This window comes from Oncorhynchus mykiss, chromosome 25, assembly GCF_057628025.1.
Source record: "Oncorhynchus mykiss isolate SJ-2025 chromosome 25, ASM5762802v1, whole genome shotgun sequence".
NCBI classification, from domain to species: domain Eukaryota; kingdom Metazoa; phylum Chordata; class Actinopteri; order Salmoniformes; family Salmonidae; genus Oncorhynchus; species Oncorhynchus mykiss.
The window spans coordinates 56484475-56504112 of NC_143046.1; the positions used below are offsets into that span (position 1 = coordinate 56484475).

General features: G+C 41.8%; 1 protein-coding gene across 2 annotated transcripts in view; it reads left to right on the forward strand.

Annotated features, from left to right (window-relative positions):
• Positions 1-4585: 4585 nt before the first annotated feature.
• Positions 4586-19638, forward strand: part of LOC110505328 (kinesin-like protein KIF13B) — an 81759-nt gene continuing 66706 nt past the window's right edge. For both annotated transcript variants that reach the window (XM_021584502.3, XM_021584503.3), the window contains exons 1-3: positions 4586-4815; positions 5346-5694; positions 11888-11981. In XM_021584502.3, coding sequence (XP_021440177.3) covers positions 5625-5694; positions 11888-11981 — 164 coding nt within the window. In that variant the 5' untranslated portion in view covers positions 4586-4815; positions 5346-5624. The remainder of the gene's footprint in view (positions 4816-5345; positions 5695-11887; positions 11982-19638) is intronic.

Consider the following 19638-nt stretch of genomic DNA (forward strand, 5'->3'; position numbering starts at 1 on the left):
GTTGATTGGTAGACTGACTGAGTGACTGACAGAAAGATTCTATACAAAGGCAATCTCTGTATACTGAAAACAGTCAATAATTGGATTTGATGCAAGTGATATTAATCTAATAAAACCAGTAAAGATAGAGTAGAGGAATGTGGTGGTCAAATACAACATTAGAGCAGTGGAGGCTCCTCAAGGGAGGAAGAGCATCCTCCACAGTGAATTTCATAAAAATAGTGAAACATTAAAAAGTTATAACTTTCAGATGAAACTATACTAGATATGTTCACGTCACCAAATAATTGATTAAAACACAATGTTTTGCAATTAAGGTCTACAGTAATCTCAACAGCACTCTGTAGGGTAGTACCATGGTGTAGCCGGAGGACAGCGGGTTTCCATCCTCCTCTGGGTACATTGACATCAATACAAAACCCAGGAGCATTGTGGTTCTCACCCCCTTCCATAGACTTACACATTAATTATGATACCTTCCAGAAGACGCCCTCCAACGTATCAGAGTTCTTGCAGCATGAAATAAAGTTGTCCACCCAATCAAAGGATCAGAGAAGGAATCTAGTACTGAAAAGATAAGCTATAGTCAGCTAGTACTGCAGTGCATAAAATATAGTGACTAGTTGACTCAAAGAAAGAGAAAGACAATTAATTTCTTTAAAAATGAAGAAGAGAGAGCGCGAGAGAGAGCTATATTTTGTTGTACCTTTTTCACTTTCACTTTCTTAGCTAGCGAATGCAGCTAGCTAGTTTAGCCGACTCAAACACTAGGCTCAAACAGAGAGGGATGCTATACTAGTTAGCTGGCTATGGCTATCCAACACTGTAACTCTTCCAAATCAAGGTAAGCTTTTGGTTTCATTCATTTATTGCCACGGGCCCGCCGGTGTAACTGCTAAACTGCTTGCTGACTGTACACTGTACTGCATTATTGTAGCAGATTTACTAACGTGTTAGTTCTAGTAGCTATGTTGACTATGAAGTTAACAGTTAACTGTGTGTAGCAGTTAGTGGTTATGATATGTAGGTTTGGCTTGGAAATATTGTTTTGACTGATCAGAGACAGCTTATGTGTTGTGCACTGAAGTCCACAAATGAAGGGAAAAAGGGAGAAGAGGAGAGCGCGTAGATGCAAGAAGGAATTATACAACGATCAGGGGTGTATTCATTCCACCGATTCTGTTGAATAACATTTCTTAAACGGAAGCAAACAGAATGAATAAACATACTTTCATTTGTCAAATAGAAACTCTCGTTTTAATTTTTGGACTATTGATTATACTCTAGATCAGCTAGATGCAGGCAAGAGTGTGCAAGACGGTATTGAATGTGTCAATGTCTGTCACTTTGATTACTCAAATTTCTCACAACCTGTGCACCTACATTGTAAACTTTCATTCATAGGCTAGGTTGTAGCAACCTCATGATGGGTACAGGGAAAATTTTAGTATCATGTAGTAGTCTAAACCTATTGATGTTACATTGAGCTGGGTGAAAGGATTATGAATGACAGTCATCTAATATGCTGTGATAGAAATAAGGACATGCTTATCTTACCTTATCTTAAACGGTACCAACCAACACTGCATTAGACCTACAGTTGAAGTCGGAAGTTTACATACACTTAGGTTGTAGTCATTAAAACTCGTTTTTCAACCACTCCACAAATTTCTTGTTAACAAACTATAGTTTTGGATAGTCGATTAGGACATCTACTTTGTGCATGTCACAAGTAATTTTTCCAACAATTGTTTATAGAGAGATTATTTCACTTATAATTCACTGTATCACAATTTCAGTGGGTCAGACGTTTACATACACCAAGTTGACTGTGCCTTTAAACAGCTTGGAAAATTCCAGAAAATTATGTCATGGCTTTAGAAGCTTCTGATAGGTTAATAGACATCATTTCAATCAATTGGAGGTGTACCTGTGGATGTATTTCAAGGCTTACCTTCAAACTCAGTGCATCTTTGCTTGACATAATGGGAAAATAGACACAAAAGTATCTATATCCACAGTAAAACAAGTGCTATATCGACATAACCTGAATGTCGCACTGCAAGGAAGAAGCCACTGCTCCAAAACCGTCATAAAAAAAACTGCCTACGGTTTGCAACTGCACATGGGGACAAAGATCGTACTTTTTGGAGAAATGTCCTCTGGTCTGATGAAACAAAAATAGAACTGTTTGGCCATAAGGACCATTGTTATGTTTGTTTAAAAAAGGGGGAGGCTTGCAAAGCCGAAGAACACCAACCCAACCGTGAAGCACGGGGTGGCAGCATCATGTTGTGGGGGTGCTTTGCTGCAGGAGGAACTGGTGCACTTCACAAAATAGATCAGCATCCTGAGGCAGGAAAATTATGTGGATATGTTAAAGCAATGTCTCAAGACATAAGTCAGAAAGTTAAAGCTTGGTCGCAAATGGGTCTTCCAAATGGAGAATGACCCCAAGCATACTTCCAAAGTTATTGGCAAAATGGCTTAAGGACAACAAAGTCAAGGTATTTGAGTGGCCATCACAAAGCCCTGACCTCAATTCTATAGAAATTTTGTGGGCAGAACTGAAAAAGCATGTGCGAGCAAGGAGGCCTACGTTTGACCCAAGTTAAACAATTTAAAGGCAATGCTACCAAATACTAATTGAGTGTATGTAAACTTCTGACCCACCGGGAATGTGATGAAAGAAATAAAAGCTGAAATAAATCATTCTCTCTACTATTATTTTGACATTTCACATTCTTAAAATAAAGTGGTGATCCTACTTGACCTAAGACAGGGAATTTTTACTAGGATTCAATTTCAGGAATTGTGAAAAACTGAGTTTAAATGTATTTGGCTAACGTGCATGTAGACTTCCGATTTCAACTGTATATACTATGTACAAACAATACAGGGGACCATGTAGGCCTTTGCCAGAAGATACCGACTCTACTGTTACGCTTCTTTACACTGAGCTGCACTGTGGTCAGAACGCAATCATGGTTACATTAAAACACTGTGGAGACAGCGTAAGATATGGATCGGAAAATGTACCTCAATGCAGGGATGGGATATGCCACTGTACTCCAAATTTGACAATTATCCACATTGCTCCATTGTGCTCCATGTGTTGTTTGGTATAGCATGGTATGCATTAGTTTGTGGATGTCAATCATCCATTTTGTATGATATGTTACGAATTACAATTCATATGATATGTTACGAATTTGCAAAAACGTATGCTGGCTAGCACTAATGTTAGCTAGGTGGCTAATGCTAATGTTAGCTAGGCTAGGAGTTAGGTTAAAGGGTTAAGGTTAGGGGAAGGGTTAGCTAAAAGGGTTAAGGTTAGGGAGAGGGTAAGAGTTAACTAACATGCTAAGCAATTGGAAAGTAGCTAAAAAAGTATAATGCAGGTGCTAATTAGTTGTCCATGATGAGATTCGAACATGCAACCTTTGGGTTGCTAGACATTCACGTTATATGGCTACCCATCCACACTCCCTTCGTTTTTAACTTAAATGGAAAAATCCACCCAAAACCACTAATTTCTATAATTTACAGTGTTAGATGACACTGATATGTGAGAACAATATTTTTTTGTGAACACATTTAACATTTTGTTGTTAGAGTAAGATTGGTAGCAAGATTTGGAAATCTGTTGCAGCTCAAGTCGACCACAATGCAATGCTCTCTCTATGGGCTGGCAGGTTAGCTAACTAGCTAGCATACGTAGCTACACACAATAATACCAAAGTCAGTATCAGCATGTGAAGTAGCTAGTTAATTGTAAAATCACCTAAACAAACTGCACTATCAATTAGGGGTCTACAAGTTCAACCTGCAGATCGATTCGACCTCAGAATGGAGTCTGACATTTGCAACGACACCATGCAATGCACCCTGGACAGAAGAGAAGACAACTTACCGCGTTATGACATAGGTCATAATCTGACATATATGATAGACATTTTCTTGATATAAAAGTAATATTCCTATTAACTTCCAGTGTAGTGAGAGCGGCTTTATCTCAGTGCTACATCATACTGAAAGCCAATATCTCAGATACACATGAAAACATGAATTGACCCAGGCTATAGATAGAACATCGCTCAGAGATGCATAAAACAATAAAACATTCAAAATAGGTGAATCTTTACTATTAGTAACCTTCTGTCTGATGTAACCATACCAAACATAACATACTGTAATCATACTAATTTGAGTTTCCCGGATTTACGTTTACTATGTTACGTCTAGCCTATGAGACCAGGCTAAATCTTCCTCACACTAGAATTTTTAGACTACGGAGTGTGAACAGCAGTGATGTTTTTCAAATCCATTGTGCCTGTGCGACGCTTGTACTGTAAACACAACGTTTTGATGTGTTTGACCTTACCATTATGGCGAAGGACTATTTCTGCCTTACTTTCTACAATGTGCTAGATTCCCAACGTTGCACTTTGAAATATAATGTATTTCACGTAAGATAAACAGTTACATTGTTTCAAATAATAGATAAATCATGACTTGACTGTTTTCGAACACAAAAAAAAACAAATTTCTCTGCAACAGTGGAACTTCGGTCAAGCGTAATATCATTCGCTCCCGACCTTCCCTGCCGGAAAGGGCGTGCAAGAGGTTATCCCAGTTTGAGAGCTCGAGAACAGAATTAACGGAACACTGTGCTGACGGGGAGTTGCTCGCCGAACAGGTGGAACATTTGGCCAAGATATACGAAATTGAAACCACACAGCACCATTCCGAAGATTGGATTTTAAAACACGGAGCAGCGTCGTTAGCCGGTAGATTGAGCCCCCGCACTTTCTTGTAAGTCGCGAAGTTGAGTCCCCTAGACTCAGCCCGTTAGCTAGCTAATTTTGTCAGCCAATGCAAGGCAAGGGGTTTGGTCGCAAAGCAAATAGGTTATTTGCTTATTTAAACTATCGTGGTTGGTTTACACTTTAAATTATGTGATGTATGCTTGTTGGGCGTGCCCTTTAATCAATGTTTGCTGTCATTTGTTTGAATACAGAAAATAGTCTTAGCTAGCTAATTATATTTAGCTAGGTTAGCTCAACTCCAAGGTGGCTTCGACTATTCCATTTATTTGACTCCATTGCCAATTCACGAACTATTAATTGATATTGTTGAGCTGAGTCTTAAATGCTAATAATAAGTGAATGCCAAATGCATGTCTGCATCATAAAAACAACCGTTATCTTAGCACACTAAGTTAACGTTTGTCCTCTCTAGTCTTGTTTTGCGAAGACAATCAAATGGGTCCAGTGTGATGCTAAACATATTTCTTGCTTGTTTTGCAGCATGTATTGATGCATTTTCTGGATTGTATTTTACAGCTCAAACCCCTCGGGACATACAGTAACTGGAGGATAGCTGTTTATTGAAGATTTGTTGAAGGAGAGAGAATTTTCCTCCCAGCAAGACATTGTGCAATGATGGAAAATGCCATGTTTTAGGACGAACACTTAAAGCTAGCTGGCTGACCAGGCAGCTAGCAGCACATATCAAGGATTCTGGATGATTCTTCCACAAGAGTCCATTGGGCATCATTATTATCATCCGGAGAGCGCCTCTAATTTATCACCGAGACAGACGCACTGTCTGTCCGTCTGACAATGGGCGACACCAGTCTGAACGACTCGAACGTGAAGGTCGCAGTCCGTGTTCGTCCTATGAACAGGAGAGGTAAGTAACATTAGCTGGGTTATCGCTAAATTGATGACACGAAGCTTGACACTCGGCTCAGTTGCTGTGAAACGGGTCTAATCGATAACCTCTTAGTGAATCAAAGCCCAGACCCTTGCCTGCCATGGGTCACTCCCTGGGGCAGGATCTGTAGTAAACGCATTATTATCTATGTTTTCATGAACATACATAGGGTTTTTTATTTCTTAACTATTTTCTACATTGTAGACATCAGCGCTATGAAATATCACATGGAATCATGTAGTAACCAAAAAAGGTTAAAAACAAATAAAAATATATATTATATTTGAGATTCTTCAAAGTAGCCACCCTTTGCCTTGGTGACAGCTTTGCACACTCTTGGCATTCTCTCAACCAGCTACCTGGAATGCTTTTCAATTAACAGGTGTGCCTTGTTAAAAGTAACATTTTCTTTCCTTAATGCATTTGAGCCAATCTGTTGTGTTGTGACAAGGTAGGGTTGGTGTACAGAAGATAGCCCTATTTGGTAAAAGACCAAGGCCATATTATGGCATGAACAGCTCAAATAAGCAAACAGAAACAACAGTCCATCATTACTTTAAGACATGAAGGTCAGTCAATACGGTAAATGTCAAGAACTTTGAACGTTTCTTCAAGTGCAGTCGCAAAAACCATCAAGCGCTATGATGAAACTGGCTCTCGTGAGGACCGCCACAGGGAAGGAAAACCCAGAGTTACCTCTGCTGCCGAGGATAAGTTCATTAGAATTCCCAGCCTCAGAAATTGTAACCCAAATAAATGCTTCACAGAGATCATTTATTTTTATTTCACCTTTATTTAACCAGGTAGGCTAGTTGAGAACAAGTTCTCATTTACAACTGTGACCTGGCCAAGATAAAGCAAAGCAGTTTGACACAAAACAACACAGTTACACATGGAATAAACAAACATACAGTAGAAAAAGTATATATACAGTGTGTGCAAATGAGGTAAGATCAGGGAAGTAAGGCAATAAATCGGCCATGGTGGCGAAGTATTTACAATATAGCAATTATACACTGGAGTGATAGATGTGCAGAGGATGAATGTGCAAGTAGAGATCCTGGGGTGCAAAGGAGCAAGATAAATAAATACAGTATGGGGATGAGGTAGTATGGGGATGAGGTAGTTGGATGGCTATTTACAGGTGGGCTATGTACAGGTGCAGGGATCTGTGAACTACTCTGACAGCTGGTGCTTAAAGCTAGTGAGGGAGATATGAGTCTCCAGCTTCAGTGATTTTTGCAGTTCGTTCCAGTCGTTGGCAGCAGAGAACTGAAAGGAAAGGCGGCCAAAGGAGGAATTGGCTTTGGGGGTGACCAGTGAGATATACCTGCTGGAGCGCGTGCTATGGGTGGGTGCTGCTATGGTGACCAGTGAGCTGAGATAAGGCGGGGCTTTACCTAGCAAAGTAACAGACGCATCTAAATATCAACTGTTCAGAGGATGTGTGAATCAGGCCTTCATGGTTGAATTACTGCACAGAAACCACTACTAAAAGACACCTATAAGAAGACTTGCTTGGGCCAAGAAACACGAGCAATGAACATTAGACCGGTGGAAATCTGTCCTTTGGTCCGATGAGTCCAAATTTGAGATGTTTGGTTCCAACCGCCGTGTCTTTGTGAGACGCAGAGAGTTCCCACCGTGAAGCATGGAGGAGGTGTGGGGGTGATTTGTTGACACTGTCAGTGATTTATTTAGAATTCAAAGCACCCTTAACCAGCATTGCTAACACAGCATTTTGCAGCAATACGCCATCCCATCTAGTTTGGGTTTAGTGGGACTATAATTAGTTTTTCAACAGGACAATGACCCAACACACCTCTAGGCTGAGTGATGGAGTGCTGCATTAGATGAGCTGGCCACAATCACCTGACCTCAATCCATTTGAGATGGTTTGGGATGAGTTGGATCGCAGAGTGAAGGAGAAGCAGCCTACAAGTGCTCAGCATGTGTGGGAACTGCTTCAAGACTATAGGAAAAGCATTCCAGGTGAAGCTGGTTGAGAGAATGCCAAGAGTGGGCTAAGCTGTCAAGGCAAAGGGTGGCTACTTTGAAGAATCTCAAGTCTAAAATATGGTTAGATTTGTTTACACCTTTTTTTTGGTTACTACATGATTCCATATGTGTTATTCATAGTTTGTCTTCACTATTATTCTACAATGTAGAAAATAGCAAAAATAAAGAAAAACCCTTGAATGAGTAGGTGTGTCCATACTTTTGACTGATACTGTATATTAGAGATGTCTAGAGATGACTTTTGCTTGATGATTTCAACAGCCAACAACATCCATTGGCATTTTGCTTGATCAGGCCAGACTATTGGGTGGGATAGCATGAATTTGAAAATATTCCTGACCTATAATACACAAACGAGCTGCCTATTCAAGAAGTTATGGATTTAGCGTTAAATGGTGTGATCGGCCTGAACAAGTGTAGTCTCCCTTTCATAACATAAGCCGCAGTAATGAGTGCAGTGACATGCCTCCCGTTTAATGAATTTTTGCGCACACTCAAATGATTCGGTCAATTATAATGCTGGCAATGAATCCCGCTTGGAGGGAAGAAAGGATATTTTAGCCGTGTGCCCCCAGTCGAATTTAGCCACGGGAGAACATGTCCGGAAGTACGAGAGTCTACCGAGGTGGAAAATACTGAGTCTAGCTACAATGTAGTGGGCCATGTCACGTGTTCCTTCTCACAGAGCGTAGAAATCGGTCACAAGACAGAATTTTACCAGCGCTCTTTCTCGTGTATCCTCCAATCATGCAATGAAACAAGCCCAGGGCAGGCAGTATCCACTTGACACTGTTATATCCTGCACTACACCTATCCTTGTCCATTTTGATTAGTAGCCTACTGTCTGCAAATTTAATTGGATTCCCACCAAAACAGACCCTAGACTGAATTTTCTCTTTTGAAGATACACTGTAATACAATTGTTAATAACCACAAATCAGAACCCGAGCGATTTAGTGTTTTTTTTTAAAGGTTGTTTTGGTTAGATTTAATTTTTTTATTTTTATTATATGTATTAAATTATATAGTTATCGATCATTTAAAACATTAAATATATTATGAAATAAGTAGTGAACATTCAATTGCCAAAACATTGAAAATATTCCATTGATGTCAATAGAAAAATGTAAAATTACTATGAGGAAAATATTTCAGTTGTGTATATTACTTACTTTATTATTTTTCATTCCTTAAAGTCATCATCGCATCTCTGCTCAGGCAGTAGTAGCCAGACAGCCATAACGTTGTTGTGCTCCCCATACTGTACTGTTTTCAGTCATCCTATTTAGCTAGGCTAACCTTTAGAGCTGCAGAGCTGTCTGACAATCATTTTACAAGTTCTTTAAAGTAGATAAGGCATACTTTCACAAACTGTCTCAATCATTCACTCTTGTTGTTGTGTACATTCCTTTCTCATGCGGTCTGTGTGTGTCTAACGTAGCAGTTGTAAAAGTGTATCCATCTATACGAGCCGGAAAGAACAGGCTCAAAGGATTGTCATTGTAGTCATTTACCACATATCTGCACTGAACTAGGTTCAATATTTGTTTAATGAAAACTACAAACTCCCTTCAGCCCAGCGTCCCACATAGTTCTTGACTTGATTCCTCTCAAGAATTATTTGATTTCCCTCTAGAGAAACGGCACATTGGATTCACAAAAAAAACGACATGGAATTCAAGTAATTCATCCTACGTCGTCAATGTAGTTTTCTTTTTAGGATATAAAACAACGTTTTGGTTAATCGCTCAGCACTAGTCAGACTCTGAGCTGTTCTGGCTGTGCTGGACAAAGGCAGGAAGGGAGTCAGTCTGAAAGGACTATTTGCTAGCGTTGCATAACTGACCATATTCTCATGGCCGTAGAGGAGTTACTGGTGGGAGGCCAGGTCTTCGAAGAACGACCCCATCGGCTCCAACCCAGTCACATCATATACACTGCCTTTCCATTTCCACATTGATGTCATGCCTATTGTACCACCAACTAAGCCCGGTGCTGTTTCACTTACCGCACGGAAGAAAGCTAATTAGCCAATGGAAAATGAGCTGGTACTGGAAAGAATCTGACGAAAGGCGAGAGAATAGTAGGATATTACCGTCACTTCTCCGTTGCATTTCACATAAGATGTATATCTTTTTTCCTCTGTTCATTTCCTTTGAGAAAAAGCAGATCAAATGCTATTACCGAATGTCACAGAATAGTCAACTGGTCAGAACATTAGCAGGTGTATGACCACACACTGATCTGTACTGCCAGACTGGTATGCGAGGCTGCTGGAGCTTACTCACACACACACAACAGGCGAACTGGTTGACCCATACCAGTGATAGTGATAACGGTGTAATGGCGCTCAAACCACACACACACACAGTGTGCCCAATAAAGACGCTCAGTGACTCGGTTCAGGGAAACACGGGGCGGTGACACTGGCAAGGCACTCAAGATCATGTCTTGTTATTTGTGATTTGACTGAAGCCTATGTCTTTGGATTCCTTCACAGTACCAGCACTGACTCTTAAACCCAATTTGACCCCAACAAGTATACACATTCTTTACCTCTTTGCTTCGGTGGTTACTGGTCACCAGTGCATGATGGGGGAAGGATGGATGGAGGGAGGAAGGGAAGAGGGAGGAAGCCCGTGCTTCCTCTGAGGGAGAAGGGTTGCAGCCAGCCGGAGTCACTCACCCGAAGGTCCCTCCCACCCCCTCTGTGCCCCAGCCTCCATAGGGTAGTGCTACCTCTCCATGCAACTCCCCTATGCAAAAAAAACCTCTATGCAGTTTGCATTGACATGGCCATGGATCATGTTGAAATTGAATGTGTGTGGTTGTTTACATAGCCAAGTAGTGAATGTTTTGTTTGGGTGTCTGTGTGAGTTTGTCTTGTCAACTGGCCTCTTTGTTTGTGTGTATTCCTGTTGATGCTAAAAATGTGAGGAATTGTGAATATTGGACCCCAAGGGTCAAGAGCAAACACAGGGTTTTGAAAATAATGAACTGGTTGTTTGGTTAATAATAATAACAACATCTATAAGAATGCAGTCAGTGAGGAATAATTTTCTAGGCACAGTACAGTAAGTACAGAGGAAATCTAGGCTAAATCATAATACTGTTGAAGTGTGTTTTGTTCCTTAGCACAATTTTGAAATGAGCAAACTGACAGTGTGGAAAGGGGATGAGCCCACATTTAGGCCAGCAGTACAGATGGAGAGCCCAATAATTAATGCTGCTATTATTAGGCTTCCATATGGCAGTGCTGGGCTGCGCTAGCTACAATGTGCTAACTAACAGGGCAGCCAAAAATAATGGCACACCCATTGTGCCCACAGAGCAGTTTTGGAATTCAAGAAATTATATTTAATGGGTTTTCTATGATGGAGAAAAAATAAGTTCTCACTTTCTAGTTTCGATAAAGTAACATTTACATGGTCATTCATCAGACATGTTTACAGTGAATGTGAATCACAATATGTGACTTAATGCAATATAGGCCTGCTACATTATCCATTAGTAGCCTTTGTGTGACCCTTGCAAGAATTGATCGAACAACCTTGTTTTTTTGCCATAGTCAGCAGTATGTCCAATCTAATAAGTAGTACTGAGCCATTTGGACCAGCTTTGCTTGGCCATTTCTCTCTTTCTTGCATTGGCCAAACCTGAGTTGTGTGAGTGATAGCTGTTGTCTCCGAGGCCAAGTTAAGTCATGGTTTGGAACCAGAGGGCCAGGGTCAAAGTGTGATTGAATCAGTGTCCCAAGTCACGTGATGAGGGCATTTGTGTGAGGAGGACTAATAGTTTTAGACCCTTTGTTCTACAGTTATCAATTGAGTTACAGCTCACCTCCAAGATGAAAGGCAACAAGCCTGGGCCGATGCCTACCCAGTAACCACCAATCACTTAACAAAAGCTTATTTTTCTTGGCAGAACCCTATGTTATACATTCCCAAATGTGCATCTCTTGGTCTTCACACTACTTAAATGCTTTCAAAGTTGACCATGTTGATGTAATGTGGCTGCATTAAACTCTGTCTTGGCCTGGTGCAGGTTAAACAGTGTACAGATATTCTCCTTTCTAGTCCCATGATTATGTACCCACCCTGCACCTGGAAGTTGTTCTGAACCTTTTCTATTTCATCTCTCCCTCTCACAGAAAAGGACCTGAACACAAAATGTATTGTGGATATGGAAGGCAACCAGACCATCCTTCACCCAGGTGGTGGAAACCTGGGCAAGGGAGACTCCAGGTTGGTGTGTGTGTTTCTGTGTGTGCCCATGGGAATCCGTTTCAGCTGTTGAAAGAGTTTGAGTCCAGTAAGGGGATTTGGAGAATGTCGCATGACTGTGTTTGCGTGTCGACAGTCTGTCACCTGCTGAGTGAACAATGATTTGGGGGGGGGGGGGGGGGTTGAACAGTCTGTGTTTGTTTGTGTGGAGAGAGTGTGTGTCTGTGTGTGTATGCCAGTAGACAGCCCAGGCTGCCTGCTGCTCCTCTCCTCATCCTTCCGTGTGTTGGAGCATAACTCTCCTCCGGCTGACTTCCTCTCTTTATCTCAACCCTTCCGTTGCCCCGACAATGCAGGGGGAGGTCACGGCGGGGTCAACGCCTTGAGATCATGGAACCCCATTACATTTGCAGAAGCTAGGGAATGAGGAAAAAGAAAAGAAAGAGAAAAAACATGTTTGCTTTAGCATCTGTCGGCAGTAAAGATCCTCGGCTGACTTTTATGGGGGTAAACAAGGGAAGCGCTATCATTTCTCTCTTTCTCTGCCTCTTTTCTTTATTTCCCTTTATTTTCTTTCGGATGACAATGGTGTGAGCGTTGGTGGGTGGACCAGGTTTTAAACGTGGAGGAGAAAGATGAAGCTGGCTGCTGCCCTCACACTGCAGACACTTTAATGGTGGAGCTGGGTTCGTGTTGTGGGACCTGCTGCTGGGATGAAGAGATGAATGGAGTAGAGGCCCTCCTCGCTCACTCCCATAGAGCCTCTACAGACTCCCAGGGCCCCAGATGCCTCCAATGGCACGAGTTCACATGACTGCCCAGTGTTTTACCTAGTTTATATTTGGTGGTGAGGGGGGGGGGGCTCGGAATCCAGACAACAGAATTGTTTTTTTTAAATACATTTTTCCCCCTACCCCCTTTTCTCCCTAATTTCGTCGTTTCCAATTGTCCAATCGCCTCAACTCCTGTACGGACTTGGGAGAGGTGAAGGTCGAGAGCCGTGCGTCCTCCGAAACACAACCCCAATCAAGCCGCACTGCTTCTTGACACAATGCCCACTTAACCCAGCCGCACCAATGTGTCCGAAGAAACACTGTACACCTGGCGACCATGTCAGCGTGCACTGCGCTCGGCCCGCCACAGGAGTCGCTAGTGTGCGATGGGACAAGGACATCCCTGCCGGCCAAACCCTCCCCTAACCCGGACGACGCTGGGCCAATTGTGCGCCGCCCCATGGGTCTCTCGGTCGCGGCTGGCTGCAACAGAGCCTGGACTTGAAGCCAGAATATATTATTTTGCCCAAGATGATCGAAAGACATGAACAAAGTGTGTCGTTGATTTGTATTTCCCTTTCTGAACTTTCAACTTTCTGAAGCAAAGGCACGGTAATTACCAGCGTTGGTCTACCACTTTGTGTAACCGTTAGCAATGATGGTAACGACAGCCGTCTGCTGGGAGATGGAAAGGCGTTCCCCAAAATCTTCTCAATTAAATGTTAACTACAAAATAGCCTATGCCTACCTGGCAGAATATTATTGTGATAATTTGCATCAATCCAGTGGCAATTGTTTAGCAAATTCTGCCATCATATGCGTGCTACAGAAACGCTGCTAACCAAACAAGTTGCTGGTGCCACTTAAATGAAAGCGTATCTACACCCAAAAATGAAAACTTATATTTTTCCCAGACCCAAAAAGTGGCCCCTTGATGTGGTTTAAGCATTGTTGTGTACTTAGAACATCAAATGTCATTGTTTTTCTGTTAAAGCTGATTATGGTGAGTTGTTGTGTATATGGAAGCAGCCTCTTCTGTCTTACAGAGACTGGACTCTGTTTATCATGCATGCTTGCGCTGGATTACAAATGCCAAGTCACTCACCCACCATTGCACCTTGTACCAAATGGTGGTTTGGACCTCACTTTATATGCGCAGAATACTACATTTGTATGTGTTCATCTACAAAGTCATTTTGGGTAAACTCCCTCTACATCTGTATTCTAGTCTCCTTCACCATCAGCAGTTACCATATTCGGTCTGCTAGGTGATTGCTACTTAAAGTCCCCAGGACATTTACAGTGTATTCAGACCCCTTGACTTATTGCATATTTTGTTAAGTTACAGCCTGATTTTAAAATTGATTGTTTTTTCCCCTCATCAATCTACACACAATACCCCATAATGACAAAGCAGAAGCAGGTTTAGAAATGTTTGCAATTTCACCTTCCCCAGATCTGTGCCTCGACACAATCCTGTTTCGGAGTTCTAAGGACAATTCCTTCGACCTCATGGCTTGGTTTTTGCTCTGACATGCACTGTCAGCTGTTGGACCTTTTATATAGACAGGCCTTTTCCAAATAATTTCCAATCAATTGAATTTACAATAGCTGGACTCCAAGCAAGTTGTAGAAACATCTAAAGGATGATCAATGTAAACAGGATGCACCTGAGCTCAATTTAGAGTCTCAGCAAGGGGTCTGAATACTTTTTTTCTTAACCTGTTTGCTTTGTCATGATGGGGGAATTGTGTAGATTATTGAATCAATTTTAGAATAAGGCTGTAACTTAAGAAAATGTGGAAAAAGTCATGGGGTCTGAATACTTTCTGAGTGCAATGTATAGTATTAGGCAAAACTGTTTTCTCATTTTGTGCACCAGAGGCATGGAATAGTCTACATCCCATGCTTTATCTACATATGTTAGTGCCACTGAATGAATTAAAAATGTTGATTGGAGACTGTAACAGAGGAGTGTAAATGTAAAAAAAAAATATATGCTGGATCGTGTTAAATTGTATTGTATATTTTTTAATTCTGTAATGTATTGATTGTTTCTGCTGCCCTGGCCAGGTCTCCCTTAAAATAGAGGCTCTGGTTCTCAATGGGCTTTTCCTGGTTAAATAAAATGTAACTTTTTGGGCGTCTTGACCAAATTCACAGAAATGTGAGTTACAGATCTGTTAGTCTAATTGAAAGGAAGTCTAAGAAGCGGTAGATCTATTCTATGTGCGGTGTTTCTATGCTTCCCATTCTTAAGTTTGGTTTTTGCATCTTTTACTTTCAATTTTGTACAACAGCTTCAAACAGCAGAAAATACATTTGACAGAGGTTTAGATGGTGCAATAATTATTTACCCTATTGCTTGTTTTGTCAAACTTAAATTAGGCAAACTTTTTGAGTTTTAGCAACCAGGAAATGTCGGAGCGATTTCTGCATATTGCAACTTGAAAATGTGTGATTTTATCGAATATGTGTGTGTATATGTGGGACGTTGAACTGCTAATGTTTTGTCTTTGCTCCCATGTCTTGTTAAAGTTTAATGGCCGATTTTGGTTTGTTCTCCCTATGTGTTCTTTCCTCTAGCGACAGTTAGAATCAGGGATAGCCCTCTGTCGTGTCGATGCATGTTGGACCTTCTGTGTTGGCTGATCTGCTGTATCATGATTCATGAGTGGAAAATGATAATGTCAGATAGGGCCTGTCTAATGAATGTTCAATAGGCCTACAGTACATTGACACTCCCTGAATGTCCCTGGCTGGAACTGACTGTGCTCCACCTCCATTGAGACAAACTGGCCACGCTCAGACTGTACAAGGACTGCCTATCTAGCACTACCTTCAACAACCTTCAATAGATGAAGACCACCATACATGCACACTGGCCACACACACACTAGTGCTGTGACGGTCATTGGATTTTGGATGACTGTAATTGGCCAGCCAAATGACTGAGGTCTCTGTAATAACCATTTTGAATAGCCCCCCCCCAGACCCCTTTTTCCACATCTTGTAATATTACAGCTTTATTCTAAAATGTGTTAATTCATTTTTTCCTCATCAATCTAAACACAATACCCTATAACCTGACAGAGCTTGGTTGTCCTTTGGGAAGGTTCTCCCATCTCTGCAGCACTCCACCAATCACCAAGAAGGAAGCCATTCGTCAGTGAAAAGCACATGACTCTTAGACCTTGAGAAACAAGATTCTCTGGTCTGATGAAACCAACTCTTTGGCCTGAATGCCAAGCGTCACGTCTGGAGGAAACCTGGCACCATCCCTACGGTGAAGCATGGTGGTGGTGGCAGCATCATGCTGTGGGGATGTTTTTCAGCGGCAGGGACTGGGAGACTAGTCAGGATTCAGGGAAAGATGAACGGAGCAAAGTACAGAGAGATCATTGGTAAAGACCTGCTCCAGAGCGCTCAGGACCTCTGACTGGAGCGAAGGTTCACCTTCCAGAAGGACAATGACCCTAAGCACACAGCCAAGACAATGCAGGGGTGGCTTCGGGACAAGTCTCTGAATGTCCTTGAGTGGCCCAGCCAGACCCCAGACTTGAACCCTGCGCAGCGACACTCCCCATCCAACCTGACAGCACTTGAGAGGATTTGCAGAGAGGAATGGGAGAAACTCCCCAAATAAGGGTGTGCCAAGCTTGTAGCGTCATACTCAAGGCTGTAATCGCTGCCAGAGGTGCTTCTACAAAGTACTGAGTAAAGGGTCTGAGTATTTATGTGAATGCAATTTCTGTGTTTTTATTTTGAGCAAATCTGCAAAAATGTATACATCTGCATGCACTTTTTTTGTCCATTTAAATAACATCAAATTAATCAGAAATACAGTGTAGACATTGTTAATGTTTTACATGACTATTGTAGCTGGAAAAGGCTGATTTAAAAAACATTTATTTTTTAATGGAATATCTACTAATCTAATCTAATTATCAGCAACCTGTGTTCCAATGGCATGTTGTTAGCTAATCCAAGTTTATCATTTTTAAAAGGCTAATTTATCATTAGAAAACCCTTTTGCCATTATGTTAGCACAGCTGAAAACTGTTGTCCTGATTTAAAGAAGCAATAAAACGGGCCTTTAGACTAGTTGAGTATCTGGAGCATCAGCATTTGCGGGTTCCATTACAGGCTCAAAATGGCCAGAAACAAAGCACTTTCTTCTGAAACTCGTCAGTCTATTCTTGTTCTGAGAAATAAAGGCTATTCCATGTGAGAAATTGCCAAGAAACTGAAGAGCTCATACAACGCTTTGTACTACTCCCTTCACAGAACAGTGCAAATTGGCCCTAACCAGAATAGAAAGAGGAGTGGGAGGCCCCAGTGCACAACTGAGCAAGAGGACAAGTCCATTAGAGTGTCTAGTTTGAGAAACAGACGCTTCACAAGTCCTCAACTGGCAGCTTCATTAAATAGTACCCGCAAAACAACAGTCTCAACGTCAACAGTGAAGAGGCGACTCCGGGATGCTGGCCTTCTAGGAAAGGTTGCAAAGAAAAAGCCATGTAGCAGACTGGCCAATAAAATGAAAAGATTAAGATGGGCAAAAGAACCTCCCACTCTTTCTATGCTGGTTAGAGACAGTGTGCGCTGTTCTGTGAAGGGAGTAGTACACAGCATTGTATGAGATTTTCAGTTTCTTGGCAATTTCTCGCATGGAATAGCCATAATTTCTCAGAACAAGAATATACATGAGTTTCAGAAGAAAGTTATTTGTTTCTAGCTATTTTGAGCCTGTAATCGAACCCACAAATGCAAATACGGTCGGCATTTGATTTGAGGTATTCTAGGTTGGGTGAAAAAAAAAGACTTGAGTTCCTGTATGTTATCACAATTACACAATGAGTGGTAAATTATGAAACATACACCCTCGCCCTTCTTCCCGGAGAGATGTTTATTCCTGTCGGCGCGATGAACTGAGAATCTAGATGGCTGGACTGACTCCGACAGTATATTCCGAGAGAGACATGTTTCCATGAAACAGAGTATGTTACAATCCCTGATGTCTCTCTGGAAAGAAACCCTTGCCCTGATCTCGTTAACTTTGTTATCCAGGGACTGAACACTATCGAATAATATACTCTGAAGCGGTGGGTGGTGTGCGCGCCTAGGACTAGAAGACCGCTCTGATTCCCTCTTTTCCGCCAGTGTTGTTTTGGGTTGGCCTCTGGAATCAGTTCCATTGCCCTGGGTGGTGCGAACAAAGGATGCGCTTCGGGAAAGTCTTATACCGCCGCTCTGATATCCAATAGTTCTTCCCGGCTGTATCTAATAACACACTGTTCTTGGCTAACAATGTAAGAAAAGTTTCCTAAGAACTAGAAGCGAGGCAGCCCTCTCTGTCGGCGCCATCTTAAATGTAATATTGTTTAGAAAAGAGATGCGTGTCAGCTAAGCAAACAGCAGCTAAATTCTTTATGATGGCAGCCATATTTGTTTGTTTGTTTGACTTGGCAAAAACTTCCTAATCCCAGAATGCCATTCACTATAAGATGCAAATAATCAAAGACAAACATGGCTGCGCCAATATGAACTTAGCCACTTTTCAGCATATTTCAAATCTTCAACGTACTTGTTAGTATATACAAGAACAGGAGGAACAAGACTTGACAAGTAATTTACTGTTTTTGACCAATCACAAAGCAAATAAAATGTTAACACCTTACAGATCATCACACCAAATACAAGCCTACTGCCTAACCTAACCTTAGCGCGAAAGCTAGACATGGATGGAACCGTTTGTGGAGGGGTTAATTTCATTTGTGGGAGGTTTTCAAGTCCATGGGGGGTAGAAATGGGGGAAGGTATCGTGGGGGGATATGAAATATTACTATGATGGGGGATTTATCAATAAATGTGGGGTGCAAACAGAAGTTTATACGCTAAATAAAAATCAATCCCCTGGAAAGGGGGATCTGAGCTGGCAAAAAATACTGGGAACTGGGATATCTCTGACTTTAGTTTGTTCAAGACAACTGGGAACTCGGGGGGGAAAAAACGAGCTCCGACTGGGAAAAGTCATTTTGAACAGTCATCCAACTTGGAATTCCAACTCGTGAACTCAAACCTCTTTCTAGAGCGCCGACTTTCCAACCTGAAGATCACTGACGTCATGATTTGACCTAGTATTTTTCAGTTGTTCACAGAGTTCACAGTTGTCTTGAAAGCACCATAAGTCAGTCGAGTGAACTATATCTTGTTATAACATCTTTTGTCTGACAACCAAAAAGCATTGTAAGACATCAACAAACATGGAGCTACACATAGCCGGCAAATAGCTTTGCATTAGCTCATCATAATCACTACAACCTTCAAAAAACTATTTTACATGCGAGTCTATTACAATGTATGCAAGAATCGGAATGCATTATGTCACCAGTACTTGAAAATGTGAATAAAACAATAAATATATTATGGTCCGGGCCTCCCGAATGGCGCTACGGTCTAAGGCACTGCATCACAGTGCTTGAGGTGTCACTACAGATCTGGGTTCGATCCCAGGCTGTGTCGCAGCAGGCTGCGCCCGGGAGACCCATGAGGTGATGCACAATTGGCCCAGTGTCGCCTGGATTAGGGGAGGGTTTAGCAAGCTGGGATGACCTTGTCCCATCGCCCTCTGGCGACTACTTGTGGCGGGCTGGGCGTATGCACGCTGACTTCAGTCAGCAGTTGTATGGGGTTCCCGCCGACACATTGGTGCGGCTGGCTTCTGGATTAAGCGAGCAATGTGTCAAGAAGCAGTGAGGCTTGGCAGGGTTGTGTTTCGGAGGACGCATTGCTCTTGATCTTCACCTCTCCCGAGTCCATACGGGAGTTGAAGCGATCAGACAAGACTAACTACCACTTGGATACCACGAAATTTGGGAGAAAACGGGGTAAAAAGTACAAAC